The 24,575-nt window shown below is 45.2% G+C and overlaps 1 protein-coding gene across 2 annotated transcripts in view; it reads right to left on the minus strand.

Moving 5' to 3' along the window:
• Positions 1 to 823: 823 nt before the first annotated feature.
• The window catches only part of TOMM20 (translocase of outer mitochondrial membrane 20), a 76,258-nt gene continuing 52,506 nt past the window's right edge, over positions 824 to 24,575 (minus strand). For both annotated transcript variants that reach the window (XM_075339706.1, XM_075339707.1), the window contains exons 3-5: positions 18,964 to 19,045; positions 4,917 to 5,059; positions 824 to 1,200 (exon numbers count right to left, since the gene is read on the minus strand). In XM_075339706.1, coding sequence (XP_075195821.1) covers positions 1,156 to 1,200; positions 4,917 to 5,059; positions 18,964 to 19,045 — 270 coding nt within the window. In that variant the 3' untranslated portion in view covers positions 824 to 1,155. The remainder of the gene's footprint in view (positions 1,201 to 4,916; positions 5,060 to 18,963; positions 19,046 to 24,575) is intronic.

Consider the following 24,575-nt stretch of genomic DNA (forward strand, 5'->3'; position numbering starts at 1 on the left):
TGGTCTACCAGTATGTTTACCTTTAACAACCTACCCATGTTGTTTGTATTTGGTCCAGATTTTACAGCTGACAGAACAATCAACATCTTTTGCAACATTGCATGATGATTTACCCTCTTAAAGAGTTTGATAATCCTCCCCTTTGTTTCAATTGAAAGCTCTCGTGTTGGAACCAGGATTCATGTCAGTCCACTTAGTGCAACAGCTCTCCAAGGTGTGTTCACTCCTTTTTAGATGCAGACTAACGAGCAGATCATATTTGATGCAGATGTTCGTTTTGGGAATGAAAATTTACAGGGTGATTCCATTATTTTTACCTCAGAGTTGAGTGATTCCATAATTTTTCCCTCTGTTTGGTCTTGAAAAGTAACAGTTACTGGCCACCACATTATGTTTTCATGATTTATTTTTAGTATTTCTTTAAGCCAGAAAGTTGACATTTGAAATTACTTTAGTTTTGTGCCATGTCTGTGATCTACTTTTTTTTTTTTTTTTAAACAAAAGTAAACAACTGAATAAACATCCTCAGATCCAGGTGAGTCCATAATTTTTGCCAGGGGTTGTAGAACATTTGCATTGCCATGCAACTTCCCTGACCTATGCTCAACATAGAAGTTCAGCTGGGAGTAAAAATTCAGCAATCATCTCTTGCAAAAGATGTGGGCTTGGCTTGTAAGCCAGCGTATGATGTAAATGTACGTCATATGTCGGAAAGGGATAAAGACGTGAACCATTTTCTCCATCGCCTACATAATTATGGCACCTGTTGGAAGATGGTGGGGGGCGGGGCAATTAGTGTAAATGAATCCACAGATCTCTCACATTGTATATTAACTTATATATTCTTCAAATTAAAGAACAACGTGCATAGTTATCTATTACAGAATGGTTCAAAAGACGTTTGTGTGAAAGATGAGAACAAAATTCTGTCTTAGGCCAAGCTAGTTCTTTTCAAATCATTCTTTTATATCAACCAAAGACAAAAACAAGTTTAACAATATTTCTATTGTACAAATGTTTGGACATCAGGTAACTAAAGCATAGTAACAGAACAGATATAAAATACACTTGCTTTCATTTTTAGCAATGGCATGTTTGGTAATAAGATTTTAATGGAATACAACTAAACGCCGTCTACAATCACATGCAGACATTTTACTCCACATCATCTTCAGTCAGATTCTGAGCACTTCCAATCCTCTAAAAGGCAAAAGAAAAAAAAACAAAACATAAAATTGTTTCAATGGTATCCATAATTTCATGTAACTTTTCAGAATAAGCTGTCCTGTGTAAACAAGAGGAATACCACTTCTGACCATTATATGAATTACATCCTGCATTTTCACTAGTTTTCCCTTCTGCAGTCTCCGTCTATTACTTTGCAATCCTCGCAGTTGGTGGTAAGGGACTAGCTGCTTTGACGTCTACTATACACATTACAGCCCACAGAAGAAGATTGCTGCTCTTTTTTAGTACACAAATGAACCGACAGTAATCTTGAGCTGTGTTTGTGTGAATCGAGCTCTGGGGTGAAGTAAATGTTTTGAAAGAGAGCTCAGCACAATCTGTGTCTCCCACTGCCCATTTCCTTACTCCACTCTCCATAGACTACATCCAACTGTATAACATGACACCACAGTGAGCCTGCAATTAGGCGAGAACTAGAATGGTAAAGTTCAGACAATGGGCGTCCGGGTCTTCAACTCAAACTTTTTAAAAAGAAAAAGAAAAAGAAAAAAAAAAAAAAGTGTCAGAGTTCGGAAGCTGTTTCTATACTAAAAGTTTGTTGAAAGGCTGCAACTCAGCCAATCAACAAGCTATGTGGCATGTGGAAGATGCCTGTACGCTGTAGTGGGCTCCCACTTATTTTTGCTAACCAGACAAGTAAAAGACAACTGCAGGCTGCAAGACTCAACTGTCTGCTTTACCTTGGCTGGAAATCAAAAATACAGGGAATACCAAGCAGTTTTTTTTTTATAACCAAACGTAAAAAACAGACAGTTATGGGCTGGTATTATCAGACTGGAAAGGCCCATGGTTATTTGTCCCTTCCCAGCCTAAAAATAGCAGTCCACAGCCACCCCAGAAGTGGCTCAGCCATTAGATGGCCAGTGACTGGCAGTAACCTACAGAGCCTCGTTCTGAGAACATTTTCAGAACAAGACTCCATCGATCACTCACAGTTAGCGGCAGGCACAGAATTTCTCCTGAGCATGAGAAATTCTGGACCTGCCATGGACTAGCAGTGACCTATGGAGCCTCATTTGGAGGCTCTCTCAGAACAATGCCCCAGAGGAATCAATGGGTGTTGTAGGACATTACACTACGTCAGAACTTCAAGGATTTTTTTAAATTAATAAATTGGTGAATGAAGGAGTGTTTATTCAACGTGTGTGTGTGTGTGTGTGTGTGTGTGTGTGTGTGTGTGTGTATGTGTGTATGTGTATGTGTGTATGTGTATGTGTGTGTGTGTGTTTTAACACTACACTTACTGGGTTAGTAATGGAGTTGTCTGATAAGATGCCTACCCAATACTAACACCTGGGCTTTATGCCAGCCGCCAATTCACAATTGACAAGAACCCCAAAAGTATTACCCAGATTCCCACCAGAACAGGGCAATCGGGAAGAGCCAGGCAAAGCTTCAGAATTGGTGAGTCTAATGAATGCACCACTTCTGGGGTGACTGTGGGCTGGTATTTTACAGCACAGATGTTTGGTTCTCCATTTGGGTCTCTGGGGTCAAGTCTAGGTCCTAAACCAAATTTTTAACTAACGTCTGGCTAAACACAGAAAACCTTACATTTCTTATATTCCACTGTACTGTATCAATTTATGCAAAGTGTTTTGAAAGTACAGTTCCATTTTAAACATTTGGATCAGAAAAATACTGATTTAACAGAAATGATATTTCTATATGAAAAAAAAAGTATAACTACAGGCTTGTAGTAAGATGTCCTACATAAATTGCAGTAGTAATTCTGAGTCTATAGCCCAAAATACACAAATCAGCTGCATCCTTAAAAACACCATTGTGCCAACAGAACAGCTCTGATCCTGCAAGTCCAAGACCTCTGAAAAAGGTCCTATAGTAATTTTGCATCAACACATTGGCAGCAGATCCTTTACATCAGGGGTCTCAAACTCGGCTGGGTACATGTGCCGCACAGAGAACAAAAAAAATAATTTGGGGGCCACATTTGTTGCAGGACAAAGTGACATTTTCATTTGTACCATATTTATTTTTACACACCTTTGGACCACCGTTTTTGAACATTTTTAAATTGTTAATTTTAACAAGCGTGCACATTTTTTGTTTACATAAAAAAAATATATATATATTTTTGATGGTAAAAAGCATTTTTACATTTTATTCCTTTTTTGTAACTAATAGCTACAATTAGCACCACATAGTAATTTTGGCCATCATCTTTTAGTAATATTCTCCATCTGTTGTAATGTGCCCATCCTTGTCCCCATCCTATAGTAATGTGCCCATCCTTGTCCCCATCCTATAGTAATGTCCCCATCCTTGTTCCCCATCCTATAGTAATGTTCCCATTCTATAGTGTGCCCATTCTATAATAATGTCCTAAGCCTTGTCTCCATCCTAAAAGTAATCTGCCCATCCTTTAGTAATGTGTTCAATCATTGTCCCCATGTACTAATCTGCCCATGCAAGTTCTCTTCTTGTAGTAATGTGCCCCTTCCTGATCCTCTTCTTGTAGTAATGTACCATACTGGTCCCCTATTGTGCCGTTGTTTACACACACACACACACACACACACACACACACACACACACACACACACACACACACCTCTGTCCCTCGTTCCCTCGGCTGCCTCTTCTCTGCTGCTGGCTGCCCGCAGGCCAGTGCCCCCCATTGACTATCGCAGCCACTATCAGCGCTTTATTTCAGATGAACGTTTTGCAGGCAATGCGAAAGCAGAATTAATCTCTTGACACAACTTTTCCAATGCAGCTATCCTCCAATCAGAGGCAACCAGCTGAGGTCTTACACCTCAGCCGCTTTCCTCTAATTGGCCGTCAGCTTCCATTGGAGGAATAGTTGTGCACAGAGAGCTTGACTCTGCGCACGCAGTGCTGGCAAAAAACATTAATCTGAAATCAAGTGCAGACAATGGCTGCAGCCCCTGCACCAGCTGCAATAGTCAATGGGGGCTCGGGCCGGAGGGGCTGCATGTGGCCCGCGTGTTTGAGAACTCCACTTTACATTCTGCAAGTTTTGAGGTGGGCCTCCATGATTTTTTTTTACCAGCATATCCCACTGATTCTCAACTGGATTGAGATCTGAAGAATCTGAAGGAAAAATTAACACCTTCATTGTTCCAGAGTGCATTATCCTGTATAAGGAAGCTGCTGCAATTAAGCGATAGCTTGCAATGATCTACAGCACTGTTTGTGCAGATAATGTGTGTCAAAATAAAAACATGACAATCTTTTTTCCATAGTGCATATGGCTATCCACATGATGTACCAGAAAATGTGATAGATACCAGGCCGAATTCTTCCATTGCTCCATGGTATATTTTTGATGCTCATCTGCCCATATGCTGCAATGAGATTGTGCATTCATAATCAATGCTATGATTGACCTTCCTTGGGCTTCTTCAGAGGCTTTGACGCAGTTATTGCCACCCAATTTAGCCGATATGAAAGTTGCTCAAATCGCTACATTTGCCCATTTTATTTTTCAGCATATCAACTTCAAACACTGATTGTTCAAATATTGCCTAATATATTTCACCCCCAGCTCCTCATCTCCTGGTCATTCACTTCAGATATGTATTGAACTCTAATCAATAAAACTAACTAAATCTGTAATCTGAAAGTAGTAACCTGGGTACAGAAAGAATGCCTGGAGCATGGACGCTTAACAGAATGGTAATTACCTGACTGATTGTGGGTAACTTGGTCAGAAGCATTTGAAACACTTGTGGTGGTAAAGTCTGCTGCAAAACCTGAAGTAACTGCTGAGGTTGTCCACAGACGGCAATGGCATTCGTTAAATGATCAACTCCTTTTTCAAAATCACCTAGTGACAAAAGGAAAATTGTTAAAAAAGTGTTGGTTTACAGAGGAAGCCAACTTTAGAATATAGACACAAAATTCAATCTAGAAACAAAAAAGGAGACCAACTTTCCAAATATTCCCAAAAAATTATATATATATATATATATATATATTTTATATATATATATATATATATATATATATATATTATTATATATATATATATATATATATATATATATAAATTTACCAGTCAATTATATTAAACACAAGGCTGGGACTATGCAAACACATTGTCAAGCAACAGATAGAAAACTCCATTTTACAAAAAATTTCCTTAAGACAACTGCTGAACAGAGCCCCGAGTCCACAGCATCTTTGCTGACTCAGTGAGTGGATTGTTAGTGGTTTCATCCGAATAACACTTTCGTACATTTAGATGGAAACCCAGATGTAAATGCTCAGGCTACAGCGCCCAGACTCCGTAAACGCACTGTGGCTCATCCACCAATAGAAATCTGCACTCCTTCCCCCCGCTGAATTTGTGGGGTGCAGGTCTCCAGAAGCTCAAGCTGGGCACAATGTACTGGGCACTACTGTGGTAGATTCCCATTTTCACTCTGTCACTATGCAACATCCATTGCTGTTTGTTTTCTGGAAAACAAATATTGGGTCATAATTGTCACTACACCCTTATATGAAATCCCAGAGACGTGCAATTCACAATTGGGGTCACTTGTGGGAAGTGTCTGCTCTTCTGGCACTTAGAAGCTCTGTATAGGGACTCTGCGCTCCAGAGGTTAAATAGTGTTCCTTCCCTCCCAACTCTCACTGTGTGGTTAAACTGTACTGTACAGTCATAAATATGGGGTGTTATGTTCACGAGAAATTATGGGCAAATTATGTGGTCATTTTTATCCATTTTCCCCATGTGAAAAATCCATTTTCCCCATGTGAAAAAGTAAAATCTGGGGCCTACAGCACATTTTAGTGGTGAAAATGTAATTATTTTTTCTTAACTGGAGAGTGGTATAAGATTTTATGAAACATATGTGGTGTCAATATGCTCACTGCACCACTAGATAATTTCCTTTAGTAAAAAAAAGGTAACTTATGAGGGGGGGGGGGTGTGGTGAGGGCGTTCTGCAGTCCTGACACGTTAAGGGCTTTTCCTATGTGACATGGCGCCTGCAAACCATAAGAGTCAAACCTGCACTCCTTCCCTTCCAAGCTTTGCACTATGCCTTACTCAGTGGCAATCGCTTCACAAATTTTGTGGTCCATTTTCGTCTGTTACCCTTCCAAAAATTAAAAATTTGAGGGGTGCAATTTATAAAATTGTGTCACTTTTGGGAGGTTTCTGCTGTTTTGGAACCTCGTCGGCTCTTCAGTACAATCTATTGCAGACAATTTTGCACTCCAAAAATCAAATAGCCCTCTTTCCTTTCAGAGCCTTGCCGTGTGCCCAAACAAGAGTTTCTGACCACCTATGGTGTACACATGTTCCTTGTACTCAGGAGAAATTGCACAACAAATTATCTGGTCCATTTTCTCTTGTTAACCTTATGAAATTGAAAAATATGGCGCTAAAAGTTTTTATTTTCACGACTCTACGTTATAGAATTCTGTGAAGCACCTGTGGTGCTCATCACACCTCTAGATATATTCCTTAGAGTGTAGTTTCCAAAGTAGGGTCACTTGTGGTGGGGGTGTACCACTGTTTAGACCAGGGGTGGGGAACCTCCGGCCCGCGGGCCGCATGCGGCCCGCCAAGACCTTTTATGCGGCCCCCGGGCAGATTCCCGGGGGTGGCAGTGCTCGGCCACTGCTGTGATCTTATCGGGCGCCGGCCCTTTAAGGCTTCACAGGCACTGCTAGCGCGCACCAATGAGCTCTTTCCCTGGCAGGTGCCAGCATGCTCAGCACAGACTTTGTGGGCGGGTTTAGTCCCACAGCAGCTTCATCGTTTCCTGCATTGTGCCTGCCGCCCGCTCTACACCCCTTCTCCCGTGCAGCGTGCCTCAGTGCTGTCGCTCCCTGCCCCTTCTCCGGTGCAGCTCCACGTGCTGTGTGCTGCCCGCTCCCTGCCCCTTCTCCGGTGCAGCTCCACGTGCTGTGTGCTGCCCGCTCCCTGCCCCTTCTCCGGTGCAGCTCCACGTGCTGTGTGCTGCCCGCTCCCTGCCCCTTCTCCGGTGCAGCTCCACGTCCTGTGTGCTGCCGCTCCCCGGCGCTGTGTGCCGCCCGCTTTCTGCTTCTTCTCCGGTGCAGCGTGCAGCTCCATGTGCTGTTTGCTGCCCGCTCTCTGCCCCTTGTCCGGTGCAGCGTGCCCCCTGCAGTGCTGTGTGCAGACTCCCCAGCGATGTGGATCACCCCCACTGTTGAGTTATCTCCAGTGCTCCTTACCACCCCAAGTGCAGTGTACCCCCTAGTGAAGTCTGTGCTCTGCAAGTTCTGTCTGTGCCTCCCAGTCTCCTAGTGAGGTCTCTGTGCCCCCCCCTTAGTGATGTCCCTGTGCCCCCCCCCTTAGTGATGTCCCTGTGCCCCCCCCCTTAGTGATGTCCCTGTGCCCCCCCCTTAGTGATGTCTCTGTGCCCCCACCCCTTAGTGATGTCTCTGTGCCCCCACCCCTTAGTGATGTCTCTGTGCCCCCCCCTTAGTGATGTCTCTGTGCCCCCCCCCTTAGTGATGTCTCTGTGCCCCCCCCCTTAGTGATGTCTCTGGGCCCCCCCCCCTTAGTGATGTCTCTGTGCCCCCCCCCTTAGTGATGTCTCTGGGCCCCCCCCCCTTAGTGATGTCTCTGGGCCCCCCCCCTTAGTGATGTCTCTGGGCCCCCCCCCCCCCCTTAGTGATGTCTCTGGGCCCCCCCCCCCCCCTTAGTGATGTCTCTGGGCCCCCCCCCCTTAGTGATGTCTCTGGGCCCCCCCCCCCCTTAGTGATGTCTCTGGGCCCCCCCCCCCCTTAGTGATGTCTCTGGGCCCCCCCCCCTTAGTGATGTCTCTGGGCCCCCCCCCTTAGTGATGTCTCTGTGCCCCCCCCCCTTAGTGATGTCCGTGCTCCCCCTAGTGCTCTGTGCCCCCCCTAGTGCTCTGTGCCCCCCCTAGTGCTCTGTGCCCCCCCCTAGTGCTCTGTGCCCCCCCCTAGTGCTCTGTGCCCCCCCTAGTGCTCTGTGCCCCCCCCTAGTGCTCTCTGTGCCGCCCTAGTGATGTGTGTGCCCCACAGCAATGCTTATGCCTCCCTGTGACCTAGTAATGTGTGTTCCCCAGCATCTCCTGTTATGTATATGCTCCCAGCCCCTCCTGTCATGGATATGCCTCAGTGTCTCCTGTGATGTGTATGCCCCAACCCCTCCTGTGATATATACATCACACACTGGGGTATATACATCACATTAGAGATGCTGGGGCTGGGGGCATATACCTCTCAGGAGGGGCTGGGGGCATATACCTCTCAGGAGGGGCTGGGGGCATATACCTCTCAGGAGGGGCTGGGGGCATATACATCACAGGAGGGAGCATATACATGTCCCCAGCCCCTTGTGTGATGTATGTGCCCCCAGTGTCTTCTGTGATGTAGGTGTCTCTTGTGATGTATATACAGCAGTCCCAGCGTCTCCTATGTGATGTATATACAGCAGACCCAGCGTCTCCTATGTGATGTATATGCCAACAGCCCCTTCAGTGATGTATGTGTCCTGTGATTTATATACTCCAGTCCCTGTGTCTGTTGTGTGATGTATATAGTCTACCTATCTTATTATCACAAAGAGTTGCCTGCGCTCCAGACCGAGACAAACCTGGAAAAGATAGAAGCAACATAAGTATCACCGAACATCACACCGCACCAAAGAGAAGCCGCTCCGGTCACCACAATAGGGGTGAGTTAATTAACTGTTTGACCAAATATAGTTGGTTCATTTTCACATTGATAATTTTGTGCGGCCCCCGAAGGTTGGCAGAAATTTCCAAATGGCCCCCGGCAGCAAAAAGGTTCCCCACCCCTGGTTTAGACACATAAGAAGTGCTGCAAACATGACATGGCATCTGCTATCCATTGCAGCCAATTTTGTGTTCCAAAAGTAAAAATGGTGCTGTTAACCTTGTGAAAATGCACAATTTGGTGCTAAAGCTGCATTTTTGTGGGGTAACAGTAAATTGTTCATTTCTTCTTTCCATTTTGCTTTAGTTCCTGTAAAGCACCTAAACGGTTAATAAACTTACATGTGTTTTGAGCACTTTGAGGGGTGCAGTTTTTAGGATGGTGTCACTTTTGGGTATTCTGTCACCTAGGCCATTCAAACTGAGGGGGTTAAAAAACAAAAGGTCAAACTAAGCAAGGCATTATCAGGCTGTGTGCTGTTGTTTACTTGAATCTAAAGGCTTTATCACCTAGTGATTATCATTGCTGGACTACAATGTCACGTGCCCAGCAGTCTGGCACGCCCCTGCTGGAATTGTACATCGAGAGCCTGGTGTGGGTGGGACAGCTCGCTCAGCTCTGCTGCTTTACTAAAACTAAAATTTTTGATTGTGTTAGAACCGCTGCACCCAGTAATCTAAGTGATACATTGATGGATTTAGGATCTCTTTGTGTACATTATGTTGCTCTCAGACAAAAACCTGCTGACAGATTTTCTTTAATCAAGTGACGCAGGTCAGATTTGAAAAACTAGGCTTGGTCATTAACGTACAAAGTGGCTCGGTCCTTAAGGGGTTAAAACATCATGCGTCCTAAGGTCACACAGCGATATCTGAGAAAGGTCATGGAGGCCAAAAGTCTGTATGAAACTGCTACATTGCAGTATAATGCAAGTTAATAAGGTAGTATTGGAAACTTCAAGGAACTGTAACAAGACAAGAAAGATGCAAAAAAAACTCCAAAAGGGGTCCAACTTTTACGAGACTTGATAGCTACCGTACCTTGCAGGTCCCAGTGTGACTAAATGCACTAGCTTTATACTGCAATATTTCAGTGGCATACAGCTTTGTCTGAAAGTCCAGTATCACAGCCAAAGTTGCTGAGTAGCCCCAGCCTTAAAGGAAACCTGTCAGGTGTTGTATGCACCCAGAACCACGGGCAGTTCTGGGTACATCTTGCTAATTCCCGCCTAACCGTCCCTGTGTACACTAGCATAGATAAAGAGATCTTTAAAAAAAGTAATTCCAAAGATCGATTATATGCAAATGAGGCCAGGGACTAGTCACAAGGGCGTGAGTTCCCTTGGCTAGTCGGCCCCCTTAGCATGTTAGCACACCCCTGTGGCGTACCAACATGCTAATGAACGTGCAGCGACGCCGCACATACCTTAGTCTTGATGGCGGCCAGCCGAGGATGGATGCCCACTGCACATGATCTGGAGTCCTTAGCACTTCCGGTCATGCGCACTGTACCTTACTAAAGCCGGGAAGCTTACACCTGGTATGAATTTAATGCACATGATCGGATGTCCAGGGGATTCCGGATCATGCACAGTATCCATCTATTCTCCGCTGGCCGCCATGAAGAGTGAGGCATGTGCGGCGAAGCTGCACATTGATTAGAATGTTAGCACGCCCCTGTGGGCATACTAACATGCTAGCTGGGCTGGCTAGCTAAGGGAACTCACGCCCTTGCGACTAGTCCCCTCGCTCATAAGCATGTAAGAAACGATCTTTAGAAATACTTTTTCTAAAGAGCTCTATCTATGCTAGTGTATACAGGGATAGTTAGGCAGGGAATAGCAATATACACCCAGAACTGCTCATAGTTCTGAGTGCATATTACAGTTAACAGGTTCCCTTTAAAGAAAATCTGTCACCAGGTTATTGCTACCTCATCTGAGAGCAGCATAATGTAGGAAAAGAGACCCAGATTTCTATAATCTAGCACTGTTTACTTGGTGCAGCAGTTGCAACCAGGGATGTGGAGTTGGTAAGCCAAACCTTTGACTCCTTAAATTTCCCTGGTTCAGACTCCCGCATACAGTTGAAACCAGAAGTTTCTATCCACTATCTACAACACCACATCTATGTTTTTCTCACTATCTGACATGAAATCAGAATAAACCTTTCCCGTCTTAGTCAATTAGGAACCAAAATTTAATATATAAAGCGGTGTGTGTGTGTGTGTTAAAGGAATCTCCAGTCGCATTTACAATCAAACAATTTGACTCAGGGAACGTCATAGACTGTTTTGAGGGGACAACTTAATCCCGCGCCTTACACAGTTATTCGCCAAAAAATCCTGCTTACATTAACCCCTTCAGCCCCCAGCCTATTTTGACCTTACTGACCTCGCCATTTTGTGCAATTCTGACTAGTGTCCCTTTATGAGGTTATAACTCTGGAGCGCTTAAACGGATGCTGGCGATTCTGAGATTGTTTTTTCGTGACATATTGTATTTTATGAAAGTGGTAAATTTAAGCCGATATTTTTTATTTCGGAAGTTTGGCGAAAAGTTTGAAAATTGCGCAATTTTCAAAATTTAAAATTTTATGCCCATAAATCTGAGAGATAAGTCACACAAATTAGTTAATAAATTACATTTCCCACATGTCTACTTTACATCAGCGCAATTTTCGAAACAATTTTTTTTTTCGTTAGTAAGTTAGAAGGGTTCAAAGTTCATCAGCAATTTTTCATTTTTCCAACAAAATTTACCCAAAACTTTTTTTTTAGGGACCACATCACATTTAGAGTGACTTTGAAAAGCCCATGCGACAGAAAATACCCAAAAGTGACCCCATTCTAAAAACTGCACCCCTCACTCTACTCAAAACCATATCCAAGAAGTTTATTAACCCTTTACATGCTTCACAGGAACCAAAGCAATGTGGAAGGAGAAAATGAAAAATTTTAATTTTTACACAAAAATGTTACTGTAGCTATAAAATTTAGCATTTTCACAAGGGTATCAGGAAAAAATACAACATAAACTTTATTATGCAATTTCTCCTGAGTACACAGATACCTCATATGTGGTGGAAATCAAATGTTTGGGCGCACAGCAGGGGTCGGAAGGCAAGGAGCGCTTTTTGACTTTTCAAACGCAAAATTGTCTGGAATAGTTAGTGGATGCCATGTTGCGTTTGGAGACCCCCTGAGGTGCCTAAACAATTGAGCTCCCCCACAAGTGACCCCATTTTGGAAACTAGACCCCTCATGGAATTTATCTAGATGTTTAGTGAGCCCTTTGAACCCCTGGGGGCTTCACATAAGTTTATAACGTTGAGCCGTGAATTTTATTTTTTTTTTTACCACAAAATTGTTACTTCAGCCAGGTAGCTTTTTTTTCACAAGGGTATCAGAAGAAATTGCACAAAAAATGTTATGGTGTAATTTTATCTGAGTACACAGATACCTCATATGTGGTGGAAATTAAATGTTTGGGCGCACAGCAGGGCTCGGAAGGCAAGGAGCACTTTTTGACTTTTGGAGCTAATTTTCCATTGAAAAACTCAAATGGTGCTCCTTCCCTTCCGAGCCCTGCTGTGCACCCAAACAGTAATTTATGACCACATATGAGGTATCTGTGTACTCAGGAGAAATTGCCCAACAAATTGTAGGATCCATTTTATCCTGTTGCCCATGTGAAAAAGAAAAAATTGAGGCTAAAAAGAAAATATTTGTGAAAAAAAAAAAGTATTTTTTTCATTTTTACGGATAAATTTGTGAAGCACCTGGGGGTTCAAAGTGCTCACTTTGCATCTAGATAAGTTCCTTGGGAGGTCTAGTTTCCATAATGGGTCACTTGTGGGAGAGCACCAATGTTTAGGCACACAGGGGCTCTCCATACGCAACATGGTGTCCGCTAACAATTGGAATAGAAAATTAGCTCCAATTGTTAGCGGACACCATGTCGCGTAAGAAGAGTATGTAGTGTACGTCAGGTTGGTGTGTGTGTGTGTGTGTGTGTGTGTGTGTAGTGTAGTATACGTCAGGTTGGTGTGGTGTAGTGTGTCAGGTTGGTGTGTGTGGTATAGTGTAGACCACACACACCATCCTGACATACACTACGTCAGGTTGGTGTGTGTGTGTGTGTGTGTGTGGTGTAGTGTACGTCAGGTTGGTGTGTGTGGTGTAGTGTACACCACACACACACACACACACACACACACACCATCCTGACATACACCACACACCATCCTGACGTAGTGTATGTTAGGTTGGTGTGTGGTGTAGTCTACGTCAGGTTGAGGCGTCTGGTGTAGTAAAGACCACACACATCAACCTGATGTATACTACACTACACACACCAACCTGACATACACTACGTCAGGTTGGTGTGTGATTTATTATACGTCAAGTTAGTGTGCGGTATAGTGTAGTGTACGTCAGGTTGATGTGTGGTGTAGTATATACCACACACAACCTGATGTACACTACAACACACACACCAACCTGACAGTGTACGTCAGGTTGGGGTGTGGTGCAGCGTACGTCAGGTTGGGGTGTGGTGCAGCGTACGTCAGGTTGGGGGGTGGTGCAGCGTACGTCAGGTTGGGGGGTGGTGCAGCGTACGTCAGGTTGGGGGGTGGTGCAGCGTACGTCAGGTTGGGGGGTGGTGCAGCGTACGTCAGGTTGGGGGGTGGTGCAGCGTACGTCAGGTTGGGGGGTGGTGCAGCGTACGTCAGGTTGGGGTGTGGTGCAGCGTACGTCAGGTTGGGGTGTGGTGCAGCGTACGTCAGGTTGGGGTGTGGTGCAGCGTACGTCAGGTTGGGGTGTGGTGCAGCGTACGTCAGGTTGGGGTGTGGTGCAGCGTACGTCAGGTTGGGGTGTGGTGCAGCGTACGTCAGGTTGGGGTGTGGTGCAGCGTACGTAAGGTTGGTGTGGTGTAGCGTACGTCAGGTTGGTGTGGTGTAGCGTACGTCAGGTTGGTGTGTGTGGTTTAGTGTACGTCAAGTTGGTGTGTGTGTGGTGTTGTTTATGTCAGGCTGGTGTGGGTGAATTCTGTAGGGGAATGTCAGGATGTGTTAAGTCCAACGACGTGTGATGAATTCTGAAGCATTCATTCAAACACAGTCCAGGTTTTTCAGGACATGTTTCACATTGGAAACGCGTCTCCTTTCTTATCCCCTTTTTATAGCAGACCCGGCACCTTTTTCTTGATATTCCCTCACCGGGAAAATGTTGCCCTGGTACCATACGGGAAACTTGAGTTCTTGAGGTGCTGGGGCCTGCTCCTTCCTTATCTCCAAACATGAGGGCCTTTATCACCGCCTCCTGGAACTGAAGGAAGGTGTTGTTGGTCTGGCCTGCACATCGTGAGAGCACGTATGCGTTATACAGTGCCATCTGTACGATATGAACGGCCAGCTTCTTGTACCACACCTTTGCCTTCCGCATGGCACCATAGGGCTGGAGGACTTGATCAGAAAGATCAACTCCCCCCATGTGCTTGTTGTACCCCAGGGCACAGTCCAGTTTGTAGACTTGTGCTGAGGAACCTCTAAACGGTGGCGGCCGTGGTGTCGGGACCATGGATTGTTGCCAAGAAAAAGGCGTCCCTTTTGTCTTTGAACTTGACCACAACCATGTTGTCGCTACATTGGGCTCGGCTCTCACCCTTAGGGAGAGGCTGCTCAACTAGCGACAAAGGGAGACCCCTCTGGTTTCTGCGCACAGTACCGCAAGCGGCAGTAGTTCTGGCAGAGAGGGATTGAAAGAGTGGGATGCTTGTGTAAAAGTTATCAACGTACAGATGGTAACCTTTATCAAGCAGTGGGTGGATCAAATCCCACACTATTTTCCCACTCACCCCCAGAGTAGGTGGGCATTCTGGGGGCTGGATCCTGCTATCCTTCCCTTGGTAAACTCTAAAGCTGTGAGTGTACCCTGAGGTACTCTCACACAGCCTATAGAGTTTTATCCCGTACCTGGCCCTTTTACTTAGCAGGTACTGACGGAATTGAAGCCTCCCTTTGAAGTGGATGAGGGATTCATCCACACAAATTTCCCTTTTGGGAATGTACACTTCAGCAAACCTGTTGCTGAAGTGCTCGATGACCGGTCGAATTTTGAACAGTCTATCAAAATTCGGATCATCGCGGGGAAGGCTGTCCGCATTGTCCCTAAAATGAAGAAACTTACGAACGGCCTCAAACCGTTTGCGGGTCATGACCATGCCAAATATTGGAGTTTGATATAAAATATCAGTACTCCAGTATTGGCGAATTTTTGGTTTCTTCACAATCCCCATGTGAAGGACCAGTCCCCAATATTTCATCATTTCTACTGAGTCAATGGGACTCCAAGTAGAATATGATGAATTTGGGTTTTCGGACAAAAATTGCTGGGCATACAGGTTAGTTTGCTCCACCATAAGACTGACAATTGACTTAGAGAAATAGACTTTGAAAAAGTGTATTTCTCTAAGGTTGGCAGTCTCGAACTGGATTCCTGATTGGGGACGAAATCAGGAAACCGTGGAGCAAAATTTTCAGGGATAGGGGTCCAGATGGGGGCACTACTGCTAGGTTGGGCATGACTAGCACTAGGTTGGGGGGTACTCACACTTGGCTGTGGTTCTTCTTCCACGGCCTCCGGCTCTTCTCCCACGGCCTCCGGACAATCTCTTGTCCTGCGACGTCTTCGTGGCGGCGAGTGTGTCACTGGAGGAGGAAGAGTGGGAGGAATAGAGAAAAGTGGGGTCCTCTCCCTCACTATCAGCTTCGGAGGCATATGCCTCCTCAGCTGAGTACGCCCTTTGTGACCAGGGTGAGCGGGACAGTGTGTGTGTGTGTGTGTGTGTGTGTGTGTGTGTGTGTGTGTAAAAAAAAAACAAAAAAAAATAAACTTTATTAGTGTGCGTGTGTATGTGAGAGTGTTTAGTGAAACTTTCTACGGCAGGCCGCGGGCAGTCAGGCGCACGGAGGTCAGGCCGCGGGCAGTCAGGCGCTAGGAGGGCAGTCAGGCGCACGGAGGACAGACTGTGATCACTGGGGCACAGGGGGGGTGATCACTGGGGCACAGGGGTGAGATCACTGGGGCACAGGGGTGAGATCACTGGGGCACAGGGGTGAGATCACTGGGGCACAGGGGTGAGATCACTGGGGCACAGGGGTGAGATCACTGGGGCACAGGGGTGAGATCACTGGGGCACAGGGGTGAGATCACTGGGGCACAGGGGTGAGATCACTGGGGCACAGGGGTGAGATCACTGGGGCACAGGGGTGAGATCACTGGGGCACAGGGGTGAGATCACTGGGGCACAGGGGTGAGATCACTGGGGCACAGGGGTGAGATCTGATCAGTGGTGCATGGGGAGTGCTCGCTGGCAGCAGCATGGGCCCTCACAGCACTCAGGACGCTGGCAGAAGCAGGGCAGTGAGTGATCACAGGGAAGGGGGGGAGGAAGCTGAGGTCGGGGGGCTGGAATTGGACGCCCGGGAAGGGGGTGGGGGGGGGGGGGGGGGGAGTGTAATCGGACGACGGGGGGAGCGGAGATCGGGGTGGGTGTGGGATCGGATGGCAGAGGGAAGTGGGGGACAAATACTATACCGGATGGCAGCGCGGTGATCGGCGGTGGCGGGAGATCGCGGCGGCAGCAGCAGGGGACCTCGCTCTTCGCCTTCCACGGACAGGATGAGGCTGAAGGAGGAGGGCACCCACTGGTCACACCGCCCCTCCACATCTGATTGGAGGGATAGCGTAACATGGACGCTAGCTCCAATCAGATCGGGGGGAGGTGACAGAGGTCATTCTGCTCCAGCCAATGGCTGATAATATTGCATCATCAGCCATGGCTGGATTGTAACATTTCACCAAGTTTGATTGGTGAAACATTACAATCGTTCTGATTGAACGTGAAAGTGAAAGTGACACTTTCAACAGCCAATCCGAGCGATCGTAGCCACGGGGGGGGGGGGTCAAAGCCACCCCTCCTGAGCTCAACTACAAGTCCTCATGTACCTGCAGCGCTGGTGACATTTCAGTGAACCCGGTCACCAGCGCTGCAGGAACAGAAACCCGCAATGATGCATACGGTGCGTCAAAGGTCGGGAAGGCACAAGGTTTCATGACTCATATGGTGCGTCAAGGGTCGGGAAGGGGTTAAAGTCAATGGAGCTGTGAGCTATAGGTTATTGATAGGAGCGCTGACTGGTTGCTATAGGCAACAAAGGAAATTAGCATAAGACAGCTTATGTCTGAGGAAATAGGATATCGGGAGTGCAGAGACAGAGATCGCGAATTAGAGAGACAGAGCGCACGAATCAGAGACACAGTTACTATCCTGGGCAACTGAATAGGATAACTGAAGTGAGCACTAATATATATATATGAGTGCAAGCCAAAAAATACATACTATATAAGAATAAGGCTGCACATCAAACTTAGATAATGGTATAATGAGTCAAGCATATGGAAAAATATTGGAATATACAATGAAAAATGCTACTTGCTAATTTGAACATGTGAATAATGAATTGCATACCTGCCATGAATATTAGGAAAAATATTCATGGCAGGTATGCAATTCATTATTCACATGTTCAAATTAGCAAGTAGCATTTTTCATTGTATATTCCAATATTTTTCCATATGCTTGAGGCATTATACCATTATCTAAGTTTGATGTGCAGCCTTATTCTTATATACTATCCTGGGCAACGCCGGGTACTACAGCTAGTTATTTATATTTGCCAAAATCAAGAATAAGGAGATAGAGATTTACATTTTTATTACTTTCTGCAAAGTCAAAAGTTTACATACATGTCATTAGTATTTGGTACCATTGCCCTTAAACTGTATGACTTGGGTGAAATGTTTTTCATCTTGTTCCACAAGCTTCTCACAATAGTTGGTAGGAATTTGGACCCATTCCTCCTGACCGAACTGGTGTAACAGCCGTGTTTGTAGGTCACCGCTTGCACCGGCCTTTTCAGGTTTGCCCATAAATTTGTGATGGCCAGCCCAAAACATTGACTTTTGTTATCCTTAAGCCACTTTGTAACCAGTTTGGCAGTATGCTTCAGGCCTTTGTCCATTTGGAAGACTCATTTCCGCCAAAGCTTTAAAGTTCCTGGCTGATGTCTTGAGATGTTGCATCAGTATTGGCACAATCTTTCCGCATGCCGCCATCTATTTTGTGAAGTGCAACAGTCACTCTTGCAGCAAAACAACCCCACAACATGATGCTGCCACCCCCCGTGTTTCACAGCTGATATATTGTTCTAAGACTTAAGAGCATCTCCCTTTTCCCCCAACTGCAATGATGGTCATTATGACCAAATAGTCCAATTTAAGTTTCATCACACCACAGGACATGTCTCCAAAAATTAATGTCTTTGTTCCTGTGTTCATTTGCAAACAATCTGACATTTTTATGTTTCTTTTGGAGTAATGGCTTCTTCCTGGCAGAGTGGCCTTTCAGCCCATGTTGATACATTACTCGTTTCACTGTGGATAATGACACAATCTTACCAGCTTCTTCACAAGGTCTTTTGCTTTTGTTCTTGGGTTGATATGCACATGTCTGACCAAAGCACGTTTTTCTCTGGTACACAGAACCTGTCTCCTTCCTGAGCAGTATGATGGCTAGACATTCCCATCTTGCTTGTACTGGCATAGTAGTTTGTACAGATGAACGAGGCTCCTTTTGGTATCTGGAAATTGCACCCAAGTTTTTAGATGTAGCAGGGCTCAGAAAGCTAACCGCACCCACACCATAGATTTCTGTGCACATTGTCTACTGACAACAAGCTGCTAATCAGTGCGAGGAGCATGGTTAGTCTAGAAGGCACGTGAGACCTAGTTTGGGCAGTGAGTCTCCAGCTGATAAATCGCTCAACAGCATAGCCTAAAAAGTGACATCTCTGAAATTAGTGTCTTAGCTCCAACCTCATGTCCTCAGATTACACAGCAAAACCCTACTGACAGATTCCCTTTAATAATAAAATTAAAAATAAATATAAACAAAATTAAAAAAAAAAAAAAAAAAAAAAATACTACCTTGTGCAAGTAACTCCTCCCCAAGCTGAATTTCTTCAAGGAAAAACTTCTGAACAGCCTCTGCATCTTTAAGATCAGGAAGCTACAAGAAAAATACAAATGATAGTAAAACAGTCAGACATTAGGAATTTCCCAGTAACATGCTCACACTTCAGGCAATACAATAAAAATGTCTAATTTCAAATATCAACTAAATGAATAACCCGATAAATATAGGTTAACTCCTTAACAACTGCCGATACGCCTTTTCACAGAGACCATTAGAGGGCCTTAATCGTCACCGCTGCTTTTTCATGGCACTGAGGAACAAGTGAATAGCGCCTCCTGCAGGCAAATATCCCGCAAGTGTGGCATCAGATTAACTCCTTAAATGCTGCTATAAATCATGACAGCAACATCTAAGTGTTTAAAAAACAGAGAGCGCTCCCCCATAGTACTATCAGCTCGCTGTGATTATCACCACATGTAGCAACAGATGATATGGTACCCCAATACACCTGATGACCTTTGGGTATGGTGACAGATTAGAGTCCGCTATAAAACATGGTCTAAAAGGGCGAGTCAGTGCAGAACTGACAGGCTTCATGTATATACAAGTACAACTGTATGAGACCAGTAATTAAAATTAAAAACATAAATGTCCCATAGTGACACCAAGTAAATAAGTTCTTTTAAAATAAAATAATAAAATACAAGCACAAGAAGGTTATGAAAAGCTGTTTTGGTACTAAATACGTGGCTTTTGGGTAGACACAAAAACAACTTCTGGAATGAGAAAAACAGTATCTCCTGCTGTAACTGATTGTGTAGCATTGAGCCCAAGGAACTGCTGGGATGCACAAAAGTCAGGGACCCGAATATTGATATTGCTTTCCCGAGTGTCAAAGGAGGATTTGTTATAGCTTCTGAAACCAGGTGCAAAATTTTGCATTTCTTTTCTTCCAGCAAGTAAGGGCATATCCACACAATCAGGAAGACCGTGTTCTAGATGCAGTGTCAGCCCTCCTGCAGAGATGCTAGTGTTCTCCGCGGGAGAAAACAGCTTTTGTGCCCAAAATCAGGACTCTGGGTGCAGCGGATTTTCGCTGTGTTCTCCTGCTGGGAACACACTCGCGTCTCTGCAAGCATAAAGGGATATGCAGCAGCTCGTAAAGCCGTAGGTCAGTTTAACCTGCGCAGAATAGATTTTTATAAATCCCATCCATTGTGCTTATATACAATGCAACGTTTTGGAAGCAATTTTAGCCCTTCCAGCCATTAATTGCACTAAAAAAAAAAAAAAACCAAAAACAATGCGTTTTCTGGCAAAAGGTGCAGATTTTTTGTGAACACTTTCGTATGCAGCGTGTGCACATAGCCATAAAAAGGACACTAAATGGAAAAAAAAAAAAAAAAAGTTTAACCCCTTTACCATCTGGCGATTTTCCAATTTTTTTTTGTTTTCTTCCTCCCTTTCTTCCAAGAGGCATAACTTTTTTTATTTTTCTATCAATATAGCCATATGAAGGCGGGACAAGTTTTACATTTTTTAATGACATCATTCATTCTGCCACATATTGTACTGGAGAACGGGAAAAATAAATTACAACTGCGGTGAAAAACTATTTCTATAAGAAAAGAAAAAAAAACGCAAAGATTATGAAAATCTGTTTTGGTACTAAAACTGTGCCTTTTTGGTAGAACTAAAAAAAAAAAAAACCACATCTTGAAACTATACTGTATGGGAAAAAAATATCAATGTTTTTAAACACCATAAAAAGAGAAAACAAAAAAACATGCCAAAAATGTAGCTTTTTTTAATCATACTGACAAAAAAGAAAAACAGCAGTCATATGTAAAAAGAAAATGCTAGAAATGAAAATCGACAAATCTTCCCGCAAAAAATAAGCCCTAATATAGCTGTTACAGCAAAATAAAATAAAAATAATAAATAATATGATAACATTGCAGTTCTCAGAAAACGGTGATGCAAAAACAAAATTAATTTCTGTAAAATATTGTTTTTAGTATGTAAAAGGTAGGAAAGTATAAAACAAAATCTATATACAGTGGGTACGGAAAGTATTCAGACCCCTTTAAATTTTTCACTTTGTTTCGTAGCAGCCATTTGGTAAATTCAAAAAAGTTATTTTCTCATTAATGTACACTCTGCACCCCATTTTGACAGGAAAAAAAAAGATAAAATGTAGAAATTATTGCAAATTTATTAAACAAGAAAAACTGAAATATCACGTGGTCAGAAGTATTCAGACCCTTTGCTCAGTAATGAGTAAAAGCACCATTTTGAGCTAGTACAGCTGAGTCTTCTTGGGAATGATGCAACAAGTCTTTCACACCTGGATTTGGAGATCCTCGGCCATTCTTCCTTGTAGATCCTTCCTAGTTCCGTCAGGTTGGATGGTGAACGTTGGTGGACAGCCATTTTCAGGTCTCTCCAGAGATGCTCAATTGGGTTTAGGTCAGGGCTCTGGCTGGGCCGGTCAAGAATAACCACAGTTGTTCTGAAGCCACTCCTTTGTTATTTTAGCTGTGTGCTTAGGGTCACTGTCTTGTTGGAAGGTGAGCCTTCGGCCAAGTCGGAGGTCCAGAGATTTTCTGCCAGGATCTCTCTGTACTTGGCCGCATTCATCTTTCTTTCAATTGCAACCAGTCGTCCTGTCCCTGCAGCTGAAAAACACCACCATTGCATGATGCTGCCACTGTTGGGATTGTATTGGGCAGGTGTTGAGCAGTGCCTGGTTTTCTCCACACATAATGCTTACAATTATCACCAAAAAGTTCTATCTTCCATCTCACTAGGGACACGGCTAGGTTGGTGAAAAAAAAAAAAACGTGGGTCCAATGGATAGTACACGCGTATCACACAAGCTTTTCTAGGTGTTTCTTTATTAATACATAAATCCATTCGATGGGAGGCCAAGGTGGTTAAAAGGGATCCAGAAGGGCGATTTTTATTTGTATATGCAACGATCGACTCCAGGGACTACGTCCTTCTCTGCATTTATAATCCTCCACCAGCTCGCACCTCTGTACTTAAACAGGCACTAAGCTTTGCCCTTAACTATCCAGACGCGTGTGTTATCTGTATGGGAGACTTTAATATGGTTGTGGATGAAGATTTAGACAGATTTAGACTGGACGGTGGGATGCTGACCTCGACGACTGCCCATACTGAACTACGTCATTGTATGGAGGGTGGTGGCTGGGTAGACCTCTGGAGGCTAAAGCGGGATTTACACGCTACCATATCGTTAATGAATTATCGTTGGGGGTCACGTTGTTTGTGAAGCACATCCGGTGTCATTAACGATATCGCAGTGTGTGACACTTATGAGCGACGTTAAAACAAATCGCAAAAGCGGTCAAAATAGTTTGCCGCGGAGAGGTCATCCTGAAACAAAAAATAGGGGGTTTTTTTAGCGATGTTGTTCCTTGTTCCTGTGGCACCACACATCGCTGTGTGTGACACCGCAGGAGCGACGAACATCTCCTTACCTGCCTCCACCGTCCGGCAATGCGTAAGGAAGGAGGTGGGCGGGATGTTACGTCCCGCTCATCTCCACCCCTCCGGTTCTATTGGACGCCAACTGTGTGACGTCGCACGAATCGCCCCCTTAGAAAGGAGGCGGTTCGCCAGCCAGAGTGACGTCGCAGAGCAGGTATGTGCGTGCGACGCTGCCGTAGCAAACACACAATATTGCATGTACGACGGGGACGGGTGCTATCGCGCTAGATATCGCTAGCATCGGCTAGCGATGTCGCAGCGTGTAAACCCCGCTTAAGACATCCCAACGCGCAGGAATTTACTTGTCACTTGTCCACAAGGCGAACACTGTTGCGTTTGGATTACATCTTTAGGTCAAGTAATGTGGTGGCCTGGGTGGAGGACGTGAGGCACGGGGTGCGGGGCATATCAGACCACTACCCAGTGATCCTAACGCTCAGGTTCAGTGGACATATCAGCAAACCACTTTGGCGATTAAATCCCTTCTGGCTTAAATTGATTGACCAGAGTGACAGGACCCTAACCCAACTAGAAGCAGCCCAACCTAGGAATGACAATCTTGTGTGGGATACCCTTAAGGCTTATTTGCGGGGTTGTTTAGCTTCGACTAACACATATCAAACGAGTGACTAAGGCAGATGATGAAGAAATCGAAAAAAAAGACTCAAGGACTCAGAGGAGAGGTATATAGCAACCCCAACTGACGAGAACAGGGTGACCTGGCTATATTCATATAGGGTTGTGAGGTAGCGACCACCAATGTTGTGGATGGTCGCAGTGGAGAAGGATCCCCCTGTGATATTGAACTGAAGGTGTGACTGTGGGACTTGTAGTTCCACAGAACTTGGGTTGTAATTAAGGGTTAGGTTCCCTTTAAACTGTGACCAGTGTGATGGACAGAGCTGGAGAATCACATACCTCCACCTGTGGGTGTATCCGGTTGGGTTTTAAGAGACACTTAGTTTTAGAAACAGAGAGAACCCTGAGAGTGCTGCACATGGAGGATGTGTGCTGGAGATCTCAGTCTGTGTGAAGACTGAAGAGAGACTCCTGGAAATCAGTCCAGGTGAGGGCTGGGGAAAAATACTGCAGCCTAGCTGGAGAGGGCTGGAGGCTGCAGGAAGCACCCACAGTGACTTGTGTTCGCTGGCTGGAGCCAGAGTGTGGAGAATCCACTATGGACATTTAATTGGACTGGAAGCCCACGGAATGTGGATGTTATATATTCCTTTAAGCCAGGAGAGGCTTCATTGTGTTTTAGAAGTGCAGTTTATGTTGGTTACTAATAAACTGCTACATTTTTGAGAAAGATTGTGTTGCCTGTGTATGCCTAAGCTACCCTGCACCGCTGCAAGTGAGTGGAACCCCCCAGGTTGCGGGGTGCAACCTTACATATGGTGGAGAATGCGGGCAGCAATCCAGGCAGCACGTCTAGCAACTGCAGAGGTGGTGTTCCTGTGGATCAGCCGGGTCCAAGGGGTTTTTTTTTTTTTTCTCTGCTGTCTACATACTGCAAGGAAGTGTTGTCTGTGGATCGGCGGGTCCACGAAAGTTGATGGCGCACTCAAGCGGCTTGCGATGGATCGGCGGGTCCACGAAAGTCCGTGGAAGCTGAGTGACCATGACTGGAGCAGCTTGTGTGGATGAGATACTGTCAAAGTACCTGGTGCGGGTCGGTGAGCAGCGACTGCAGGAGACTGGCCGCCAGGAGGTAGAGCAGAATGGGCTGCAGCGGCGACGGGAGTCGCTGGCAGAGTGTCTGGACTTGGTGACGCTGGACAAGTGGGTACAGTCCCTTGTGGGGCCAGTGCACACACAGGGTGCCCAGAAGGATACCTGGGGCACAGAGGAACTGTGTGGTTTGGGACATGCGTTTTCCATGGAAAGGCTATGGAATGTACCCTCTGGGGACTGGGTTGCCCAAAAGGGGGTGGAATCCCATGAAGGGGTGGTTGTCCAAAAGGGGGTGGAGCATCTTATAGACGAGGGCGCAGTGGCGCAGATGGACAGTAGTCAAGCACAAAGGTGTTCATGCTGCAAGTGTCCTGTCTGCAGTATAGACCACCCATCTGACGAGAAGCCACGTCTGTGTACCGTGGAAGTGGAT

This window comes from Anomaloglossus baeobatrachus, chromosome 3 (assembly GCF_048569485.1).
Source record: "Anomaloglossus baeobatrachus isolate aAnoBae1 chromosome 3, aAnoBae1.hap1, whole genome shotgun sequence".
NCBI classification, from domain to species: domain Eukaryota; kingdom Metazoa; phylum Chordata; class Amphibia; order Anura; family Aromobatidae; genus Anomaloglossus; species Anomaloglossus baeobatrachus.